The sequence below is a fragment of the Physella acuta genome, unplaced genomic scaffold, assembly GCF_028476545.2.
Source record: "Physella acuta isolate Inbredline_101_S28 unplaced genomic scaffold, ASM2847654v3 ptg001578l, whole genome shotgun sequence".
Lineage (NCBI taxonomy): Eukaryota > Metazoa > Mollusca > Gastropoda > Physidae > Physella > Physella acuta.
The window spans coordinates 7687-28164 of record NW_026733092.1 but is presented as its reverse complement, the minus strand read 5'-3'; the positions used below and the strand labels follow the sequence as shown (position 1 = coordinate 28164).

At 34.8% G+C, this 20478-nt stretch overlaps 3 protein-coding genes across 3 annotated transcripts; 1 reads left to right on the top strand and 2 right to left on the bottom strand.

Moving 5' to 3' along the window:
- Positions 1 to 808: 808 nt before the first annotated feature.
- Positions 809 to 7330, bottom strand: LOC131928964 (RWD domain-containing protein 4-like). Its single transcript, XM_059285145.1, has 6 exons — positions 7193 to 7330; positions 4134 to 4214; positions 3700 to 3809; positions 3147 to 3192; positions 2630 to 2737; positions 809 to 2074 (listed from the first exon to the last, which is right to left on the bottom strand). Exons 1-6 carry the CDS (start codon positions 7214 to 7216, stop codon positions 1892 to 1894), a joined length of 552 nt encoding a protein of 183 aa, XP_059141128.1. The 5' UTR covers positions 7217 to 7330; the 3' UTR covers positions 809 to 1891.
- Positions 7331 to 8267: 937 nt separating this feature from the next.
- On the bottom strand, positions 8268 to 11424 carry LOC131928965 (peroxisomal membrane protein 2). The gene is made up of 5 exons (XM_059285146.1): positions 11169 to 11424; positions 10110 to 10217; positions 9596 to 9758; positions 9114 to 9233; positions 8268 to 8878 (listed from the first exon to the last, which is right to left on the bottom strand). The coding sequence occupies exons 1-5, from the start codon at positions 11279 to 11281 to the stop codon at positions 8798 to 8800; spliced, it is 585 nt and encodes a 194-aa protein (XP_059141129.1). The 5' UTR covers positions 11282 to 11424; the 3' UTR covers positions 8268 to 8797.
- Positions 11425 to 11524: 100 nt separating this feature from the next.
- Positions 11525 to 18159, top strand: LOC131928975 (uncharacterized). The gene is made up of 5 exons (XM_059285158.1): positions 11525 to 11632; positions 12162 to 12562; positions 12978 to 13229; positions 13425 to 13556; positions 14066 to 18159. The coding sequence occupies exons 2-5, from the start codon at positions 12379 to 12381 to the stop codon at positions 17719 to 17721; spliced, it is 4224 nt and encodes a 1407-aa protein (XP_059141141.1). The 5' UTR covers positions 11525 to 11632; positions 12162 to 12378; the 3' UTR covers positions 17722 to 18159.
- Positions 18160 to 20478: the final 2319 nt, after the last annotated feature.

Here is a 20478-nt window from a genome sequence, read left to right as displayed (position 1 = left end):
ATAATTTAACCGTTTAGTGTTAACTGCAAATTTTTGTCTTGCTTTGCGCTCATTATATATGAACCAAATAGGCCTATAGATTTAGTTTCACATATAGATTTTCTTGCCATTCTCTGACTGTTGCAAATTGAGTCAATAAAATCCAATTAGGATTGTCAACACAGTTATAGGTCTTAGCCAACCAGATCCAATTAGTATTGTCAACACAGTTAAAGCCTACAAAATTGCCAGATTATTTGTTCAGTTTTCTGTTTGAAACAATTTTGAAGCTTAGTTTTTGTAAACTTCAGGGTGATTAGTGTATCTGATTTTAATAATTATCAGAATGAAATGTGACACTTAAAAGAGCACAGGATATGAGCCAGTATCAGTTTATTCTAGAACTTGAATATTGATCATGTAACGGAGATGTTAATAGGGGGTTAATTAGATTGATCAGATAATTAAAACAAATGTTTATGTAAGTTTAACAGGGTTAAACAAACACAATTGTCTAGCATCCTTCCAGCTCGATTTTTAACAATTGAATAAACTTATTTTTTTCAAGAACTATTAAAATAATTCTGGTTAGGATGTGAAAAAGGTGATTTTTTTTTGGTGTAAACATTTGTTTTTCAAAGTATTCTTCAACATCTGAAGTTAGTGTTGATTTAAATAAAGAGTCACATCTATTAGAAGGTGTTTATAATTTTTTAAATTGAATTTTCTTTTTTATATTTTGAGTAGGCTAACTATTTTATTTTACAAAAACGGGTGAACTTGTAAAAAAAAAAAAACCCTCACATAATTAAATAAAATGGATGTTTATTTTTATATATGTAATATACACACAGAAATGAAGGTTAAATTAATTGATTTTATGGATAAAAATGTTATAAACTAAATCACCTATTTTTGTACGGATTTATTCTAATGGTAATACACCATACATACAATCACAATGAATCATAACTAGTTCAATCAATGATACCAAGTTTTGAACTGCTAAAGCTAATCTCAAGAACATTTTCATACTGCTAAAACTAAACTCAAGAACATTTTCATTTTTAACAAAGATTTACTAGACAACAGTTGTTTGTAATTACTAATTAGATTAACAAATTCATTCTTAGCAGTCTGTAATTAAATCCACAAACTCATTCTTAGCAGTCTGTAATTGAATTAACAAACTCATTCTAATTACAATTAACACATGACAACAGTTTCCAGTTATTTCATTGAGCATTCAATACACACAAATCTAACACACAAAACAAATGAAGAAAACCCATTATTTGAATAAATGCTTATTATCAAATACTTCACTAAATTCAGCATCCAGATACAACACAATTTTAAACAGCATCTGATAGATAAAATGATAAATGCACACCTCACACATATAAACAGATACTAAACACAACATCTCAAATGGCCAAATTCACAGTTTAAAATTCTATAAACAAATATGTTATTGAAGATTTATTGGGGTACTGACCAACCAACCAGTCACACTAAGCTGGTCTAAAATTAAATACCGCGAACCAAGCTAAAAAAAATAGTTTATGACTAAAACAAAGCTCAAATAAAATTTAGAAGTGTTTGTTATTAAAAGATAATCTGGGAACATTATTTTTTAGAATTATTTTAATTTTACTTAAATAATTTATATATGGTGAATTCATTCAGGAAGTAAGATAATGAACCAAATGTGGCATTAAACTTTAAATGCTCTTAAATGGAGCAAATTGTAAACAATTTTCTTTTCTTTTGAATAATGTAAACTGATTTTTCACAATTAAAATTTCTTTATTTAAAGGCACTACCTAAATGAACAAGACCAGCAGACCCACCCAGCCAGCTTTCAGCAGACGTGCAGCAGACTATAAATATCACACAGATGACTAGCTGGTCACTCCTGTTTTCCTCCGGTCTGTGACAAGTGTTTTATAATATCTACCCAGTCCCAGCCGCGGGGGCGGTCAGACGTGCCGAACCTGTCAAACAATCTCCTCTTCTGGGATTTGGTCAGCTGCTCCTTTTTATCTTTTTTGGCAGGAGAGTCATCAGATTCATCTACAGTTTCCTGGGTGGGCTGGGAATATAATTTTACATGTAGAAAGATTGGTAATCTACACAGTTTATTCAGATCATGTCTATGGAATTTATATATACTAATGTTAACTTGCCCAAAATCTAGTAAACAGAAATAATTTTCATTTTATAATTTGATAGTATAAAAGCTATTAGTTTTTTATATTTAGTAATTATTATTAGTAATATTAATAAAAATAATTTTAGTAAAAGTAAAGGGGCGGACATCAAACCAAAAGTCTAGAGTTTGAATCTTGGTTTGAGTCTGTATGATGACCCTGAGTCCAGCCAGCTCTAATGGCTCCCTGAATCACATTAGGGAAAGTAAAGGCAGCTGGGCATAGTGCTGACCACACTATTCCTTCATTTGCTGAGGTCACTGAAATAAGTGAACTCTACTTCACCTTCGTCTGTCCCAGGTACAGTCAGATTCGATAGGGGATTAGCAGTCGTAGAGTTTACAACATGTATCATTTAAACTTGCATAAATCGAACAAGTTTGACAGCTAAAATAATCTGCAGAAAAAACAACTGTTGTTATTTGTTTACAACTCACCGCACTTATAATAGGTGTTTCAGGCTGCTCAGATAGCAAACTGTCCAAGTTGTCCTTGACCCACTCAAACAAGGAGAAGGTCATGGACATGCCCATTAGATCTTCTGTCTGTGAACATTAATAATCATGAATTTCATATGATATCAAGCCAAGTAAATTACAATAATCACATTAAAGTCAGAATTAGCCATTTAGTCATGTAAATTTAAACTTATCACACATAGTTAATTAAAATCTTAATGACTTATAATTGACCTTAAACTTTTTTCGAAATTCCCATACAATGTCAGAAACCCTCTCCCCTAAATCCAAGCACAAATTATTTAAAAAATTACTTTTTAAAATGAAAAAAATGACATCTAAATTTCAGACAACACCCACTCTCCATAATGACACAAATGTCTGAACTCTCCATTTTGGGATTGTGGCATCATTTATTGATGAGCACCCGCTAAATATCCCCCCCCCCCCAATTCCCTGAATACACTTGTGAATTTGACAATATTTTGTCTCTAACCTGTTGCAGCAAGCCAGCTTTAACTGCTTCTTTCACAGATGGAATGCTTAGAGAGAGAGAGATATCGGAGTAAAAGGGTGTTTATTAAAGTAAGAATGTAATGAATGTTTAAGATAGAACATTAAAATCAATGTTGATGAATACAATTTTTAAAACTCAGCTTATGATTTTGATTACAGATTTAATTTATACTGAATTAAACTTGTAAAAGTAGCTCTTTAGAGGTAATGAAACATTAGAATATTACTACTAAGTAATAATTTTAAAATTTTCTCAAACTCATTGATTTTTTTTCATTACTTTTGATCCATTTTTTTAAAATGGGCATCAAGACAAAATTATATTTATCTATGATGCAGGTGATAGCAACATGCTGCTCAAAATATTAATTGCACTACTGATAAGCACTGTGAAATACTTGATACTAATACTGGCCTAGTACATTTTTTTGCAACTAGATATTGTTTCTAGCTTCAACTAGGCTATATGATTTATACAGGCAAATTAAAAACTACCACTACAGTGTGTTCAAAACAAATGAAACAAATCTTACACATGCTTGTTGTAGAAAAGTTCTAAACTTATAGTTGGGGGTTCTTCTGGGTAATTTGGTGGCCAGCTTATCTCCACAAGGAATGATTTGTAGCTGCCATCTTCACCAAACTGTCAGTATAAAAATGTTTGTATATGCTTACAATACAAGCTAATACAAGTCTGTATTGGATATTGGTGACTGTGATATGATATATTATCTGCGTAATCATATATTATAAAAGTTTAAATTAGTTTAATACAATAAAGGCACAATAAAAGAACTAAAAATTATATGAGAATGTTATAAGAATAATTTTCATTAAAAAAATTCATAAATGAACTTTGCTATCCAAATCCAATGCTACAATTGTGATTGTTTATATTTATTATTTGAGTTACTCCCTTGAAATTGTATCATAATCTGATAACCTATTTGCAATGTTACATAAATACCTTATACTGAAACACAGTCTCACTGATTTGCTTGAAGGCATTGTCACCATCATAGATAGATTTTAAAACTTCCAATTCTTCCTAGTCATAAAGAAACAATGTATACTATTTCAATAAATTAAAGATCGCGCACATTTTGTAAGACATGAAGGGGTAGGGTGGTGGTGTATTAGTCTTTGTTAGGGTAAAGCAGGGCACTAGGCACCATGTGGTATTATGCCCAGTTGGAATCCCACCCCAACAATAATATCCTTAGTAAAACTGCTAATCTACCAATTAGGTAACAACCACTACTGTTCCTTGATCATAGTAATAGTAGAGGATTCATATTAGGTCTATATTTAATGTGAGCTGACCCACGATGTAGCATACCCCACTATTTAGTTGTTTTACTTCCTATTTTTCAGTAATTCATAATTTGTGAATTCGACACTATCAATGCTGCGACAGAAAATATTTTGCTTTAAAACACTACCAGTAGCTAGTAAAGGACGATTATCCTCACCCTCACTTTCCACCCCCCCCCCCCACGAGAGCAGCCGTCTGTGACGACAGTTTACAGACAACAATGGAAAAAATAATGCAGAACTTGTTATTTCCTCCCTATAGTTTCAAATAGTTTAAAAACATAATTGTCTGCCCCTAATAGGCGTCACTAATTCGACCCAGCTCAATGATTGTAAGCAGCTCACCAGACTGGTGGGGGTGGTAGCTATATGGTCTGTTGAGCTTATGTAGTGGTGTCCCCCATGGTCCGTCCATGAAGAGAATTATATATATAGTATAGATATTTTATTTATGAACCACTTGGCCCAGCAACAGAGCAGATCTAATAAGAATACTTAGTCTAGCACTCTAGCTCTTCTATTCAACAATTGTATGTATTGTAACTACAATCAATTCATCATAGTATAATTCATAGACTTCTAGAGATCAAGTACTAACTACAAAAAAGTAACTAAATTCTATTTTTTCTAGGCTAGAGGTAGAGTAGAACTGCAGACTGGATAGTGGCATAGTCACTATAGCACTATAGTAAGAGTTATAGGCCTAGTCGGCCTAGTCACAATTGTTGTGACTATATACTATATTATAGTGACTTCAGTGACTAGGCTTACTAGAGTGACTATGCCACTATCCAGTCTGCAGTTCTACTCTACCTCTAGCCTAGAAAAAGTAAAATGTTCACTATAATTAATAAAAAATAATTATAGGCCCTAGCCCTAATCAAACTAATGCCTAATTGAATTGTTAATTGTAGGCTAATTAGCTTAGGCCTAATTATTTTTTACGAAGGGACTACTAGGAAAAAGATTTTTTGCCCCAACGTCTCCATCTAGTCAGCAAAAGATAGCTCTGCGCAGTGACCTATGGCTAGGGTTTGGGCTAGGATTAGGGCTGGGGTTAGGGCTAGGGTTCTGCGGTTGTAAACACACACATGCTCAGTACCATCGAAAACAGCGCCGCATAAGCAAGTCGTAGTTTCTCTCCATTGCGCATGCGTACCTATTTCCGGCTAACATTGGCCTTATTACTTATTATTATTAGGCCTAATAGTAATTTATAGTTCAATAGATATTGATACTTTAGATCAGGGATCTCCAAACTTTTCAGCCCGAGGGCCGCATTAGCTATCAAATATAAGTTCGGGGGCCGGAGTTTCTTCCAGGCATCTCTTCGGGGCCACCCCCCCCCCCTTGAAAAACATCTCTTTAAAGGAACTGTGGTGTAAAAGTTGTAATATTAGGAAAGTCTCACTTAGGCAAATACTTATAAAAACCCACCCGCCCTTTTTTTAACAGTTGTCTCTAAGGATGTCATTTGCTGGATAACTGGCCACATTTACCTTAAATGGTAATTGCACCCAATGCTACATTTTCAATTTGTTTTGAATGTTTCCTCAAACATTTTTTTTTCGTGGACAAAACGATCTCTGGGGGCCGGATGAGAGGACCTTGCCGGCCGCATACGTCTGCGGGCCGTAGTTTGGAGACCCCTGCTTTAGATTATTAGATACTAGATCTAGATCTAGCTAGATACTACTAGATCTAGATAGTAGTAGATAGAATGATAGATAGATCTAGAGTAGATTAGATAGATATTATTTATTATTAATAGAATAGAATATAGAGTGTAGTCAGTAGTCTAGCTAGTGTGCTAAAAGTCTAGTTAATATAGGCCTAATAGGTAATAGTTAATTAGGCCTAATAGTAATAATAGTATTACTATTTAATAGGGCCTAGGCCGGTAATCTATCGTTTTGGGTACGTAAAATCGCCCGCGGCTATTTATGTACGAAAACGTTACCTCATTGTCAAGGCTTTAATAGAAGTATATTGTCATACTTTTGTGTTAAATATTATAGATAAATGAATAATAAACCTAAATCAATGGCTAAATATATCGATATAGGCCAGAAATTAACTTTAAACAGCAGTGTATGAGAGCAAGATTTGCTATAGGCCTATAAACAGCAGCCATTTGTAAAATAGAGTGGCTTCCCCTTGAATCTGGCGCTAAAAGCTTATAAAAATAAAACTTAGACAAGATGGCTGCTATAGTAAATGAGCATGGTTGCATCTGTTGGAAACATCGCTAGTCTTCATTTATTACGGAAAAGTTTTAATTCAATTGTTTAAAAACAGGTACATAAATGAATCAAGGAAACATTTCTGAATTTTTTAAAACATAAATCCTCCTCAAAATGTGAAATAATTATTAAAATTTAAGGAGTCACCTGTTTTTCACATTACAAATCGCGGGCGATTTTACGTACCCAAAACGATAGATTACCCCTAGGCCTAGTTATTAATTATTAACTTATTAAGTAAAAACAGAATATGAGAATAAGTCTGTCTAGTCTACTCATGTCTGATGTCGTCATACTCAAATCTGTCCTTCTTAGTCATTCTAGCTAGACTCTATTCATTTCTCTATTGATTGATTGAGTCGTCTAAAATTACTTAAAAATAAAAAAAGGTCCTAAATTAGAAGAATAGAAATAATATTTATTAAATAGCTAGGAGCTTAACATTTGATTTTGACTACATCTAGTCTACCTGTTGAGCCTCATTTGACGCCATTTCTTATTGCATAAAATAATGTTTTTGTAACTTCTTTGGTTTTAGAATATCGAGTAGAACATTTTTTACAGAGATCAGATGCAACATTCAATGGGCGCAGCCATTTTGAAACAGACAAGGGAAATAATGCACTAAGAAAATAATTAACTTATCTACTAAAGAACGCCTTGGCGAACTTGACGTAATAAAAAAAAATAAAAACTGTGCATTTTTCAATAATAATTTTAATAACATTATAAAAGAGTGTTAGATCTAGTTAACATTTCCTAAATGAGCTCAAACTGCATGATTTTCCAATATTAATAAAAACAATGAGCCACTTGTTTATGAAAGTACTTATGAAGTTGTGACTGTTTTTAAAATGTCTAATATGTTTTCTGTTTACTTTACAAGATAAATCTAAGTATACAGCCATTTCCAAATGGTTAAAAAAAGTTGATTAGAAAAATGAAAAATCATGCATCATAATTAAAAGTATACCACATTCTTTTTAAAAACAAAATCTGTATGATAAAATGTATTTTAAAAAGAATATTTTTAGACATTTATTTAGAGATAAGTTTTTTCATTAATAATCAAATAAATTTTTTATTACATTTCAATTAATTGGATATAAAAAAATTAAGTGCGCTTTCACAACATAAGATATATCTACTTTTATCAAAAAAGCTTTCACAACATAAGATATATCTTCTTTTATCAAAATAATTGTTAAGACCATATTTTTTATGTATGCTCAAACATGTTTTGATGCAGTGTGTTTGATACATTGCACTTAAATTGTAAATCAAGTTTGAATTAAAAGAATAATTTTTACTTGTGCATAAAACTGTTAATTTTTTTATAAATGAAAGAGTATTTAAAATTTAATGAATAATCTCTTCATTTTAAAAAACAAACAAGGAAAGGGGTAAAAGAAAGAAAATTACAATGTTAACATTTTAAATATATATAATTATAGTATATTATATAATTTTAAAAGTATGATAATAACTAATGAAGAATTTACACTATAATATTAGCTTTGTAAAAAAAAAATTTTTAAAGCATTTAAAGAATAGTACATTTCAAAAAATATTATGCTACATAAAAGTAACACAATTTTCATATTATAAAAAACAAAGTATAAAATCTACACTAAATACTATTTAGTGAGAGTCTCAACAATACATAAATGAAGCAGTAAATGATAATTCTGTACATTATTTCCAGTACATCAAAAACAGCATAAACTAAGTCTCATGGAATTTTTATTGTCAGGAGTTATTTTAAACATGCACTTTCTTTCTTTATGAACAAACTTTGTGTAAATATAAAAATGTCTTGTTACTGAACACCAAATTTATTGTAATAATATACAATGAAAAAAAATTCTGATGATATAAACCATAATAAATAATATACTTCTTTAAGCATCAAGCTAAAGGAGTTAAAATTTTACTCCTAATATAAAATCTTTGTCTGTTTAGTAATACTATATACCGAAAAATGTCATATATTGCATAATATTTATATAAGTCAAATGGCAGCAGCAAGCTCTGGCAGTCAAAGGATTCCAATATTTCATCAGGATGTAAATCATTAACCAGAAACCTGTCTCCTTTTGATAGATATAAATACCATCCACACCAAGGCACAGATATTACCAAACAGAGTGCGGAACTGAAATTTAAAAAGTTAATAAGTCAGAAACAGAAATAGATTTTTAAAAGATCAAAATCAAATAGTTAATTCTTTGACTATGATGTGGTTAGATTATTTTTTAACAGACAAAATTTCCAATTCTTCAGTGATCAATTGTTAATTTGCAGAGATTTTAAAAATAAAAGGTTGCAAGTCATAAACTGTGTTAAGTTTATAATAATAAAGTTGAGTGTATTTGTTGAAAGGAACTTACCTTTAAAGGGACATAATTCATGTTAATGTACTGGACAATTGACCAAACTGACCAATTTAATTTAAGAATCATCCAGTATGTTTCTCTGATTCTTTTAACTGCTCCTTTGTTTCCATGACCCTATTAAATAGAACAAAACATTGGTAATATTTTAGGATCTAGAAAGCTTTACTTGTGAATATTTGGACAATAAAACTTATATCAGGACATTAGGGTTTTGGTCTCATACTACACTATTTTTGATAAAATATTAATTTTGCAATGCATTCCTTTGACTATATTATGTGTATTCAAACTAGTAGTTTTGAAGTTATTTTGTTTTTATTGTAATTTTAAAAAAAATTTTTTTGTTTCATATTCTTCATCATCACATTTAAAAAATTTCATGAGTAAAAAATTTGAATAACTATCTACAACATTATTCATTTTTTTTAAAACACTGTATCAATGAAGTAAACAAACTGTATTCTTTTAGTACCTACCTCAATGATGGACACATAATACAAGAATATGAGCAAGAATGGTGGAGCAAAAACAATCCTGTCAAACAAAACTTTCTTCCACTGTGAATTGGGCTGATTTTTAGGAAATAGCTTTTCTAAAAAGGCATAGAAGTGATGTATCAATGGGCCATTAACTAGAAACCTGGAACAAAAGTAAAGTACATAAATTATTTTCCTTTAAAATCACACAAATATTAAAACACTCTTTTGTAAAATTACTACAGTAATATTAATTAAGCAGGACATAAGCAGTTTTTAATACATTTTACATTTTTTTTTTGCAAGAAGAATTAAAGTACATTTGTAAAAAAATTAACAAATACAGAAGTGTCTATATCAACTATATGAATGTTGCCTACCGGCTGAATGAAGTAAAACAGTAAAAAAAAAAATTAAAAACAATTATTTTATGACTAATACAACTGTATAAATATAGATAGACTAAACCATAGTAGTTTGAATGAATTCAAAGAACTAAATTTTTATTTCATACCCAAATGAAGTATAAGCAAAGACACTTCTCCAGTTTATTCGGCCTCCTGCTGACTTATCTGGAGCAGCTATTTGTGAAATAATATTCCCCACACCAGATACAATAGCACTGAAACACATAAAGGTGTAACAAAATGTTACAAATTATTATACAAAAAACAATTTTCAAGTACTTATAAATACACAATGGTAAGAGCTATGATACATTAGATCAGATCTTAAACTGAAATATTAAGCTTTTGGCCCAGAGTTTGTATTTTGCTTTTTACAAAATTTCACTTGAGGTTTGTGGATTAGGGCTAAGTTTAGAGTTAGGCATTAGGGTTAGGGATTAGGCACTAGGGAAAGCGATTAGCCTGATTAGGGTAGGTTTAGGCATTAGGATTAGGCATGTTAGGCATTAGGCCTCATTAATTTAGTGTAGGGATGGAGATTAGCAGTGGCGTAGCGACCCTTCCCGGGGACAAACTTTCAAATTTTTCATTTGCACCCCCCCCCCTCAAACTTTTGATTTGCACCTCCCCCCCCTTCCAAGTTTTTCTCTAGATATATTTTGCTATTTTTTGCCTTGGTGTCACCCCCCTAAATGGTGTCACCCGGTTCAGCCCGCACCCCCCCCCTTGCTACGCCTCTGGAGATTAGTCATCTTTAGGGTAGGGTTAGAATCTAATGCCTAAACTTAACTCTAACCGTTATAGTTAGGTTTTTAGGCATAAAATATTTAGAATAGGTTTCATTCAGGGTAAGTGATATTCTGATAAGGTTAGATCTAAAAAAAAATCTCATACAAATGAGTTAGGCCTAATCAAAATGAATTAGTCAATATTATAAAAAGTAAAAGGCTAAGACTTAAGACTAAGGTACATCTAGGCCATTCTAGGCCTAGGGCCTATCATTTTTTAATTCAGAATTATTTTTTTAATATGTAATAAGTAGATCTAGAGATTCTAGATCTGGACATAAGTTAATTAATAGTAATAGCATAGGCAATAGGGCTAATAAATAATTAATAGGCCTAGATCTAGGCCTAATAGTGCCTAATACTTTATTAATTTATTACTTTGTTGTAGCTTTTGTGATGACAGGTTTTTCTTGCAACAAACGAATATACTGTTGCAACGCTTTGTTTAAAATACCGTCGTCTTTTTTAGAACTTTTTGGATTCCCTGCCATATCTGAAGATCTTCTAGCTAGTCTAGTATTTGGATCTACGGTCTACGCCTAGGCTAGTCTAAATCTAGATCTATGGCGCGTGATATTCCTCTATCTATCTAGTTGCACTGATCTTGAGTATTTTAGGCTGTATGGGTGACGCTTTGAACTTTGAACTTTGAAAACGAAAGTTGACTGGATAAAAATACGGACTTCATTACGAAGATCTCGCTGGACTTCGCGAGATTTTCATCAATCAAAATGGCAGCTGATCAATAGCAATTCTGTTTATTAGTTATTGAAGGAGAATTTTTAAATTCACAACCTTTCCATATTCCATGGAACGGTATCCAAATTCAGATATTTACCTAGGTAGCCCAACAGCTATTGAAAAATTTGCCACGAGCTGCTATTTCTTTCATTTTGTGTGTCTCATTCTTATTTAAAAAAACTTAGATCAGCAGAGCAGTCAGCCAGGCTTATTCCAAATTTTCCTGCTTGAGAAAAAGAATAATTATTAAATTCTTACACTTCACTTTAGTAGTTATTTAGGCCTACTCAATTACTGTGACTGTTAGAACTGCAATAAGCAAATGCTAAACTGAAACTCGATCTCGATGTAGATATCTAGACTAAGTCTGACTAAGTGCTAAAAACGCCAACAAATGGGAGTAAACAGTGGAGTAAACACTAAACACGTACCCTGCGTTTATGATTCGAATTCAGAAGTTAATTTAAAATAATTTTGAATGATGCCCATATAGTAAGCTGAGTACAGTGAACCTGGCTTTTATTTTATAATTTATTGTGAGTAGGAAAAATAATAAAGCCAACATTATCATCTGGAATCTATGAATCTAGATCTACAGTTCAGGACAAAATTGGATTTTTTTATTTTTAGAAGTCTGGGCCTGCATTGGGGCATCTGCAATTTTAGGCAGTCTATTCATGAATGCTAGATTGAGATCCAGGCCTGCTGTTCTTAATTTGATTTTTTACAAATGGACCCTGAACAATATCTCTACTCGGATTACATCTCACAAGCTAACAAGAGAATGCAAACTGTAATCTTTCAATGTTGCCATTAATTTACTACAGAAGCCTCACTTCTGACAAAGATGATGAATGTTTCTTGTAACAGTCAACAAAAAAAAATGTTTTCGCTGCTTGTGGTATTGTTAATTTGTGATCAGACTTCAACAATTTTTCTGGGAGTTTCAGAAGTTAAGAAGTCCAATGACAGCCTAAATATGAGCGATAAACAAGATTTTTCAAGTATGCCAAATGATCAAGGATATTCAGGTAGATTCTCCATTTGAGTTTGAATTAAGCGTGTGGTTAGTGCTGAGTATGACCATGTAGGCTTTGGCTTATCAATTCTTTTCACTTTTTCTAAACAAATCATTTGTTAGCATTCAAAATTTGTCTTACAGTAGGCTATACAAAGCATAAGTTTAAAGTTAGTTATTTGAGTGCAATTAGTTTTAATTTTAAGTTAAATTTTAAGGCCAAATGATATCGTTATTTTAGACATGAAGTATGCTGAGAGTATGCAAAGCTATAGGCCTCATTATAAATTATAGTTTATAAATCCAATTGATGTTGTTTGAATTTTTAGTTACTCTAAAAAGTAATCTATCTTTTATCATCAAATGATATGACAGTGTTTGCCACTTATCCATTTTATATTAAATAAACTTTTAAAAATATATTTCAGATGATAATTTAAGACTAGGCTGTATAGACTGGCAAGGAAAAGTGGTGGCACATGGTGAAATCTATGTGCCCAACCATGAAGACATGTGTTCACAGTGTACATGTGACCAGAAGTTCCCCATTCGGTGCCAGTCAGTTGCTTGCTCACCCCCTCTCAACTGCCTGAAGCCAGAGATCGTCAAAGGGGCTTGCTGTGAATATGTGTGTGTTGACAATGGAGTTGCTAATGGGAATGTTACTGGAGATAACTCAAGTAAGGGCACTGTTTTGTAGTCTAATGCAATGTTTATGAAATTAATGTTATGAACTTCAATTTAAAATTTGTTTATAGTATAAATCGATAATAGAATAAGAAACATAATTATAATAACTGATTTTGTAGATAAGAATAGAGGTCAACTTAAGTCAAATGATCTTTAAGTTTTTTATATTGTTTGATTTTTTTCAGATGATGGAGAAAGCATCACTAATTTGTCTCTTAGATTAATAGCATCAACAGTCACTTCATTACTGGTTCTTGCTTTGCTTTTATTCATGGTACACAGACTTAGACAGCGCAGATTACTGTTAGCTATGCGGCGTAAGTTTTTGTTGCTACTTACAAATTTTTAAACAAATTTACCATTTAACCTAACCTTCACATGAAGTAGCATTTTTATCCACATTTTTTTTATAATGTTTATTTTAGCGGCATTGAAATACTAATTTATTTTGGGAAGGGAATTTAAAAGTTGCTGGAAGCTTCTATTTAAAAAAAAAATATGCGTACTCATCAAAGTATTTGATTAAACCAAATAAAACTATAACCTATATCATCATCTTTTTCTGTTCGTGTCCAAGACACATGGGGCATATAATGTAGAGTTACTCTACTTCAGAGACCTCAGCATATGAAGGGAAAAGTGTGGTCAGCACTATGCTCATCCGGCTTTGTTTCCCTAGCGTAAGTTAGGTACTCATCAGAGCTCAGTGGACTCAAGGACTTAAACCCGGATTCGAACTCAAGACTTTTGGGTTATCAGTCAAGTACGCCGTCCCACATAACCTATATAGTATATTAAATTTGACACTTTGTGTTTTTTATTTAAGGTTTTGAAGCACGTGCCAATCAAGTTCACAGTGAAGATACAGACAGTGAAATTTATATTCCTGACGCCTTTCTGTCCGTAGAATGCCCACCTTACACAGACCCACCTCCTCCATACTCTCCACCCAAACCACCCCAAATACTACCTGGCGAGCAGCCTCCACCATACGAAGAAATAAACCAAAACGGCGACGCTAACGGGAATTCTGCTAACGAAAACAGAAATGAAAATACCAGCTCGTCTTCTGCTCCAAACCCAGTTGTGCCAACAGCGGGGGCAGTCAGAGAGAATGTTTCTGTAAATAGACATTGCGGAAGCTCCAGTGCTGTAGCTCAGCAAGAATCACAAGGGAGATCAGTTGATTCCAGACACCAGCGATCAAACAGTGGTCCAGTACGGGCACAGCACCCCTTGCCTGCATATGCCAGCACAGATGTTGTCGATGGTTTAGGCGTGGTCATATCCCCTGGGTCAGACATAGTCAGCTACTCACCTTACAATGACGGCTGGGCCATGTGGCTGGGGGACCCCTCCATTCACAGCTCACACGTCCGGTACCGGGATCAAGGCCATCACAGAAATTCATACAGGGACCGTCCCAGGTCTCTGGGAAATGTCAACAGCTGTCGGGTGACACCCGTGCCGACGATAACTGCGTTTCAGCGGTTCTCAAATATTTTTAAAAGAGACAGTTGGAAACTGAGAAACAGGCGCCGGCCTGGTAGACCAGCGTCCGAATACAACATGCCTTCTCAGTATGCAACGGTCCCCAGGAATGAAATGTCCGTCGCCAGCGACAGCCACCACCAGCATCATCACAGTAGGGTGAGGAACTACCCCCGGCCACACAGCGGCAGGTTCCCTGACGGCATGTGCCTCAGCTATGACAGTTCCCAGGGAACGTACACGCTAGGTCCCCTCAGCCCCAGCACCAGTAGTTCCAACAGCACCAGCAGCACGGAGCCTTCAAGACAGCATTACACCATCAGCAGCAGCACCCCCGCGGCGTCCACCTCGAGTAACCACACCAGTATTAACCCACAGGGCGGCGTCTGTCCCATGTTTGACGAGCCACTGGTCAGCTCGTTTCACAGACAGCAGTTCCACAATGACCTGTGCCAGCACTTGCCCCCGCTTCAGTTAGCCGGCCAGCAGGAGGTGCCCACCCCTGCCCCTCCCACCTCCTGGGGTTCCAGTGTGTCACAGAACCAGTTTTCTGCTGGGTCAGCAGGTTTGGACCAGCACACATCAGGACAAGCCAGCCTTGAGAACACTACACTCGTAAGATCACAAGACAATGCAACCAATGGATTTAGCAACGTGCGTACATCCTCATCTGTACAAGCTTCATCATCCCATCCCACATATGCCTCGTCGTATGCAGATACACGGCAGTCGCTGGCTGCATTTATCATGTCCAACCCATCTGCAACCAGCACAGATTTAAAGGAACACGCACCAATCCCCCATTCAACTGCAGAACCAACCTCATCCAACTCTTTGCTATCAACTAGAACAGATACAGAAACACCCCACCCATTAACTGCAAACTATTTCTCTACTTTTCCATTGCGAAGTTTGAACACACCCCAGTCATCTAGAGAAGAGAACACAGCATACACCTCTGAACACCTGGCAACATCATCATCATCTTCTCCATCCCCAAGCCCCCCTCCACCAATTGTAGCCTCGTCGGGTGCTTTAAGAAGATCCCAGTCTGGCATGTCACAAGCCTCCATCTTCTCTGTCTGCTCAGAGACCGGGGAGAAGAAGCTGAAGAACAACTTCCCAGCTGAAGGGGAGTCCAGAGTTATCTCAGCAGAATCTCAGTACCCGGACTGCCACAGCTATACCCTGTCCCGGCTCCCTTACAGCAAACATGAAACTTTAGCTGCGACCCACGCCAGAAGTAAGTCAGACACTGATGGCACCAGTAAAGATGAAGGTGCTAGAGCCACGCTGCTTGCCTCCAACAAAACTGGTTCATTAGATTTCAAACAGCAGCCAAACCAATCATCAGAGAGTGCTGACATGTCTTCAAACTCAGTCCTAAATAACACAACTTTGAGCCCACCTTTAGATTTAGCCTGTGGTCTGCCTACAGCTACATTGCAGCAGTTCACAAGTGGAATCAAATCAACAAATGATGGCCTAGCCAGCTGTGTACTGCCTAGGGAACAGCCTGAAGGTGGTGAAGAAAACAATCTAAACACTGCCAGGATGGACAAAATCAACATGAAGAAATGCCTGCCTTCTGTGTATGAGGAAGGCAGAATGAGCCAGTCTGTCAATATTCCGCCCCTCTCTGCGCTGTCCAGCAACACCAACAGCAAGATGACAGCATCCTGTACGTATAAAGAAAACCAGCACAACTACGATCCCAACGATGCATCCAGCAGGGGTGATAAATCGCATGAAGCTGGGAAGAAGCAGAAGAAGAAGAGGTCCAAGGACAAGAACAGCTCCAGCCCGCAGTACAACAACAACAAATCAAAACACAACTCGTCCAGTCCCAAGCATGTCCGCGTCCACATTGGAGACAGGAAGAAATCAGAGGAGGTGCCTGAAGATAAGTTTAGACCAACCAAGCCAGACAAGAAATTAAGACATCAACTGGGCGCCACCAGGCAGCCTGTGAGGTTCACCGACATGGTCGGCGCCAACAAGCTTATGACCAGGTCTGCCGGCGATGCGTCTATGGTATACGGCAATGCTGATGTTTACCGGGGCGGTGGGGACTATTTTGCTTCGGCAATCTCCCACCCGCTACAAGAACCCACATTCCCTACGTATCCAGACCCATGGAATTACCAAGAGGCTCTTCATGATCCAAGTTTATCAGCAAGGCCTGGGATGAATGATCTAAACCAGCCACCAAACCTTTTGAAAAATGACGCTTCAGACAACGTGGTCACTGTGTTCCCTATATGTGGGACGACTGCCTTGGCGTCGGGGAAGTTCCAAGATGCCAACCTGCAGACGAGAAAAAAAGGAGGGTACAGGCGCCAGACGGTACCTGAGAAACCAGGTGCCGGTCCGTGTCGGCATAAATCACGTCCAAAAACTTTAGCCACTGCCTGTGATAACATGCATGATAAACGCAGTGACAATCTCACAAGATCTTCAGTAGTCGCCAGTGATGTTTTAGTTGGGCTTTGGCCATCTGTCGTGGCTGGTGAAGGGGTAGTGGTGGGGAAAGGTGCTAGGTCAGGTTTCGGTCATGATCTAAATTTCGAGGACCAGAATGGTATACCAGAATGGCTTGACGGCCATGATGTGGACTTTGTGCACAAGAGAGCTCTGAACTACGACGGCCTGCAGTTCCAGGTGAATTCCAACGGCAACAAGCCAGGTGTTCGAGCCGACGGAAACAACGACCCCCTAGCCACGTGCAACAAACTCTTAGCCATGCACCCTGGGAACAAATCTGGACTCAGCAGTGACTTGTCTTTTGTCAGCCGTGGCGCCACCGCTCCTGGCAACAGGTCCAAGAAGCGCCAGTCCCTCCCGTCATCAATTGGGGCGGGGCCAGACAAACCTTTGAACCCTGGGGAAGGGGATGTAACCAAATTCAGGGGAGAGAAACAGACCTCTGATGCAAAGCATGACAGGATGGCTTTAAGTGATGATTACAGTGAGGCTACTAGCTATGTGTGATGTCTGTCTCTGTGTAGATACTGAAGGTGCTCATTCTATTCTATTGATGGCTCTTTTCTACCATCATTGATGTTCATTTTTTAAACTATTTATAAACACAGCCTGTATTGCTAGTAAACCACAAGTTTTGTCAGCTGTATAACTGAATGTAATAACAAGATGTTAGCCACTTGTCAATCACTGCTACAGTATATTATTCAGCATTTGAGCATTTTATTTATTATGTTTTTTTTTGTAAAATATTGTTTTTAACACATCAAGTTGAATCTCTGTGTAATCTAGATGTTTATCAAGTTTACCTATGTACCAAATTTATCTCAGACATTCATGTCATTTTTTAATTTTGTTTTAACACATTGTAAGCTAATCAAAACACAATTGTTTTTTATATAGTTTTTTTTTAAAATCTATTTTCAACTTTTATATGTGAAAAAAGAAATCTGTTCTACTTTTGTTTTTACATTTTATGATTGTTGGCTTTCTTAAAAATAATTATGAAAACATTTTTAAGATTCTAAAATTTAATGATGTGGTAGTTGGCAAATTAATTATGAACACCTATTAACTTTAAATTAATTTTAGTGGTGATAGATATTATGATAGGATTATCTGATTATGGAACAAAAGCCTGCCATATAATTAGGGGGCTGTGTATTAAAGATTTATTTTAATTAAAATTCATCTTTTAATTAAAACTTTCCCTTTAACTGACACTTATATTTAAATAGTATTGTAATTAGGCCTAGAACTTTAATTAAAACTTCAATTTTAAAGATTATCTTTTAATAAAATCTTATTTTTTTAGTTCTATACCAAAATAACTGTTAACTCTCACTTATTAAAGTGCTATCATTATTTTAAGGATTAGATTGTTTTTGAAGGACCTTGTATTAGTGTTTCTTATAAATTTGCAAAAGATAGTTGAAGTTTTCACAGTCAGTGTCAAGAAAAAATGTTCTGTGAAGGTTAACTGAGAAATAATGTTTATTTTCAATCTGTTTTTCTAGTCTGTTGTATTTCTAGTTTAACATAGTTTGTTAGTGTGGCAGATTTTTACCTGTTACAAACAATATGGTTTTTAATTTTGCTGTAAAATGATCTGAATAATTTTTTATTTGTATTGTTTTACCTGTCAGTTTTTATAATTGTTTGGCTACTTTTTCAAGAAAATATTTATTTTACTGACTGCTAGATAAAAATTTTAGGACCATGCTTTTATGTAATCAAATTTATCTCCCTCTTAATGTACTTCTTCAGTTTAACAAATTGTTTCCCCTGAATGTGATGTAACTGCAAATGTAGCTTTATTTTACACCGCATCATACATTTCTCATCAGATAAGATCACAAACTTTTAACCACTGTTCTTCAAAATGACCCCTTGACTTACACTAAACCACTGTAGGTATGTATTATCTTAGTCTTCTACCCAATCTTAGTCAATCTTTTACAGACTGCTGATTATGTGTCCACTTTATACAACTGTCCATCTTTCCTTATGGTCAATGTTTTTAAATATGGCTAATCTCTCCTTCCTCAGAGACAGATTTTTCAAGTGTGATCATTTATTATTCAAATGATGTATAAGGATTTATATTATATCTACATTGATGTAAACATTGCCAAGAATGTGTAATTGTATTGATGTGTAATATATGCATTTAATTTTTAGATGAATTTTTAAATATAGTTGGTTGAAATATTGAGACAACTTAACCATTCAATCTTATTCATATTTTGAAATTTTGTAAACATATTTATAGTCAAAAGTTAAAATAACTTGTTGTTTTGTGGTACTCTGTTTTCATTGTAGTTTGTTTGCAAATACTGGAGCATGAATAGCATGAGTTTATAAACAGCTTTGTAAGTGTAGTGTTAAGTAAATGATATGATAATATAGTAGCTTTTAGAGTAATGTTTGTATTGTGTATACACAATGATAGGTATAAATAGGTAGTAACTGCTGTGCTAAGTCATTGTACAATATTGTACATCAATTTGTTCTATGAATTTAGCTAAGTCATTGTAAAATATTGTACATTAATTTTTTCTATTAGTTTAGCTAAGTCAGTGTACAATATAGTACATCAATTTGCTTTTTTAATCTAGCTAAGTCAGTATGCAATATTGTACAGCAATATGTTCTTTTAGTTTAGTTAAGACTGTGTACGATATTGTACATCAATTTGCTTTTTTTAATCTAGCTAAGTCAATGTAATTTGTTATCTTCATACATTTTAGCCAAATGAAAAATGTAATTTTCTTACACCCGTGTTTGAAAAATATCACATTGAACATTCTGTATGCAACATGTAAGCTGTATGGTTGTAATCAACCGCACCACAGATTAGAATGTATCTTGGATTAATTTTCAAAATTGTGTAAAAGAATTATTAATCTTGCCTTTTTTTGCTGAAGGAGTTACAAATAAATATAAGATATTCAAAGAGAAAACATAGGTGTAGGTTAATCTGTTTAGCTAAAATTTGCTAAATGGTTTAAAAATAAAAGATTAGACTTTCAAAGAGAAAACATAGGAGTAGGTTTATCTGTTTAGCTAAGGTTTGCTAAATGGTTTAAAATTAAAAGATTAGACTTTCAAAGAGAAAACATAGGTGTAGGTTTTTCATAGTCGCTAAGGTTTGCTAAATGGATGAGAGAGAAGTGTCAAACTCTCTAACTTAGGTCACATCAGTGTTAAACCCCAAGTATAACTTGCATGCTTGTGTGTATGTTCAGCAGTGTAAAGAACAGTTGT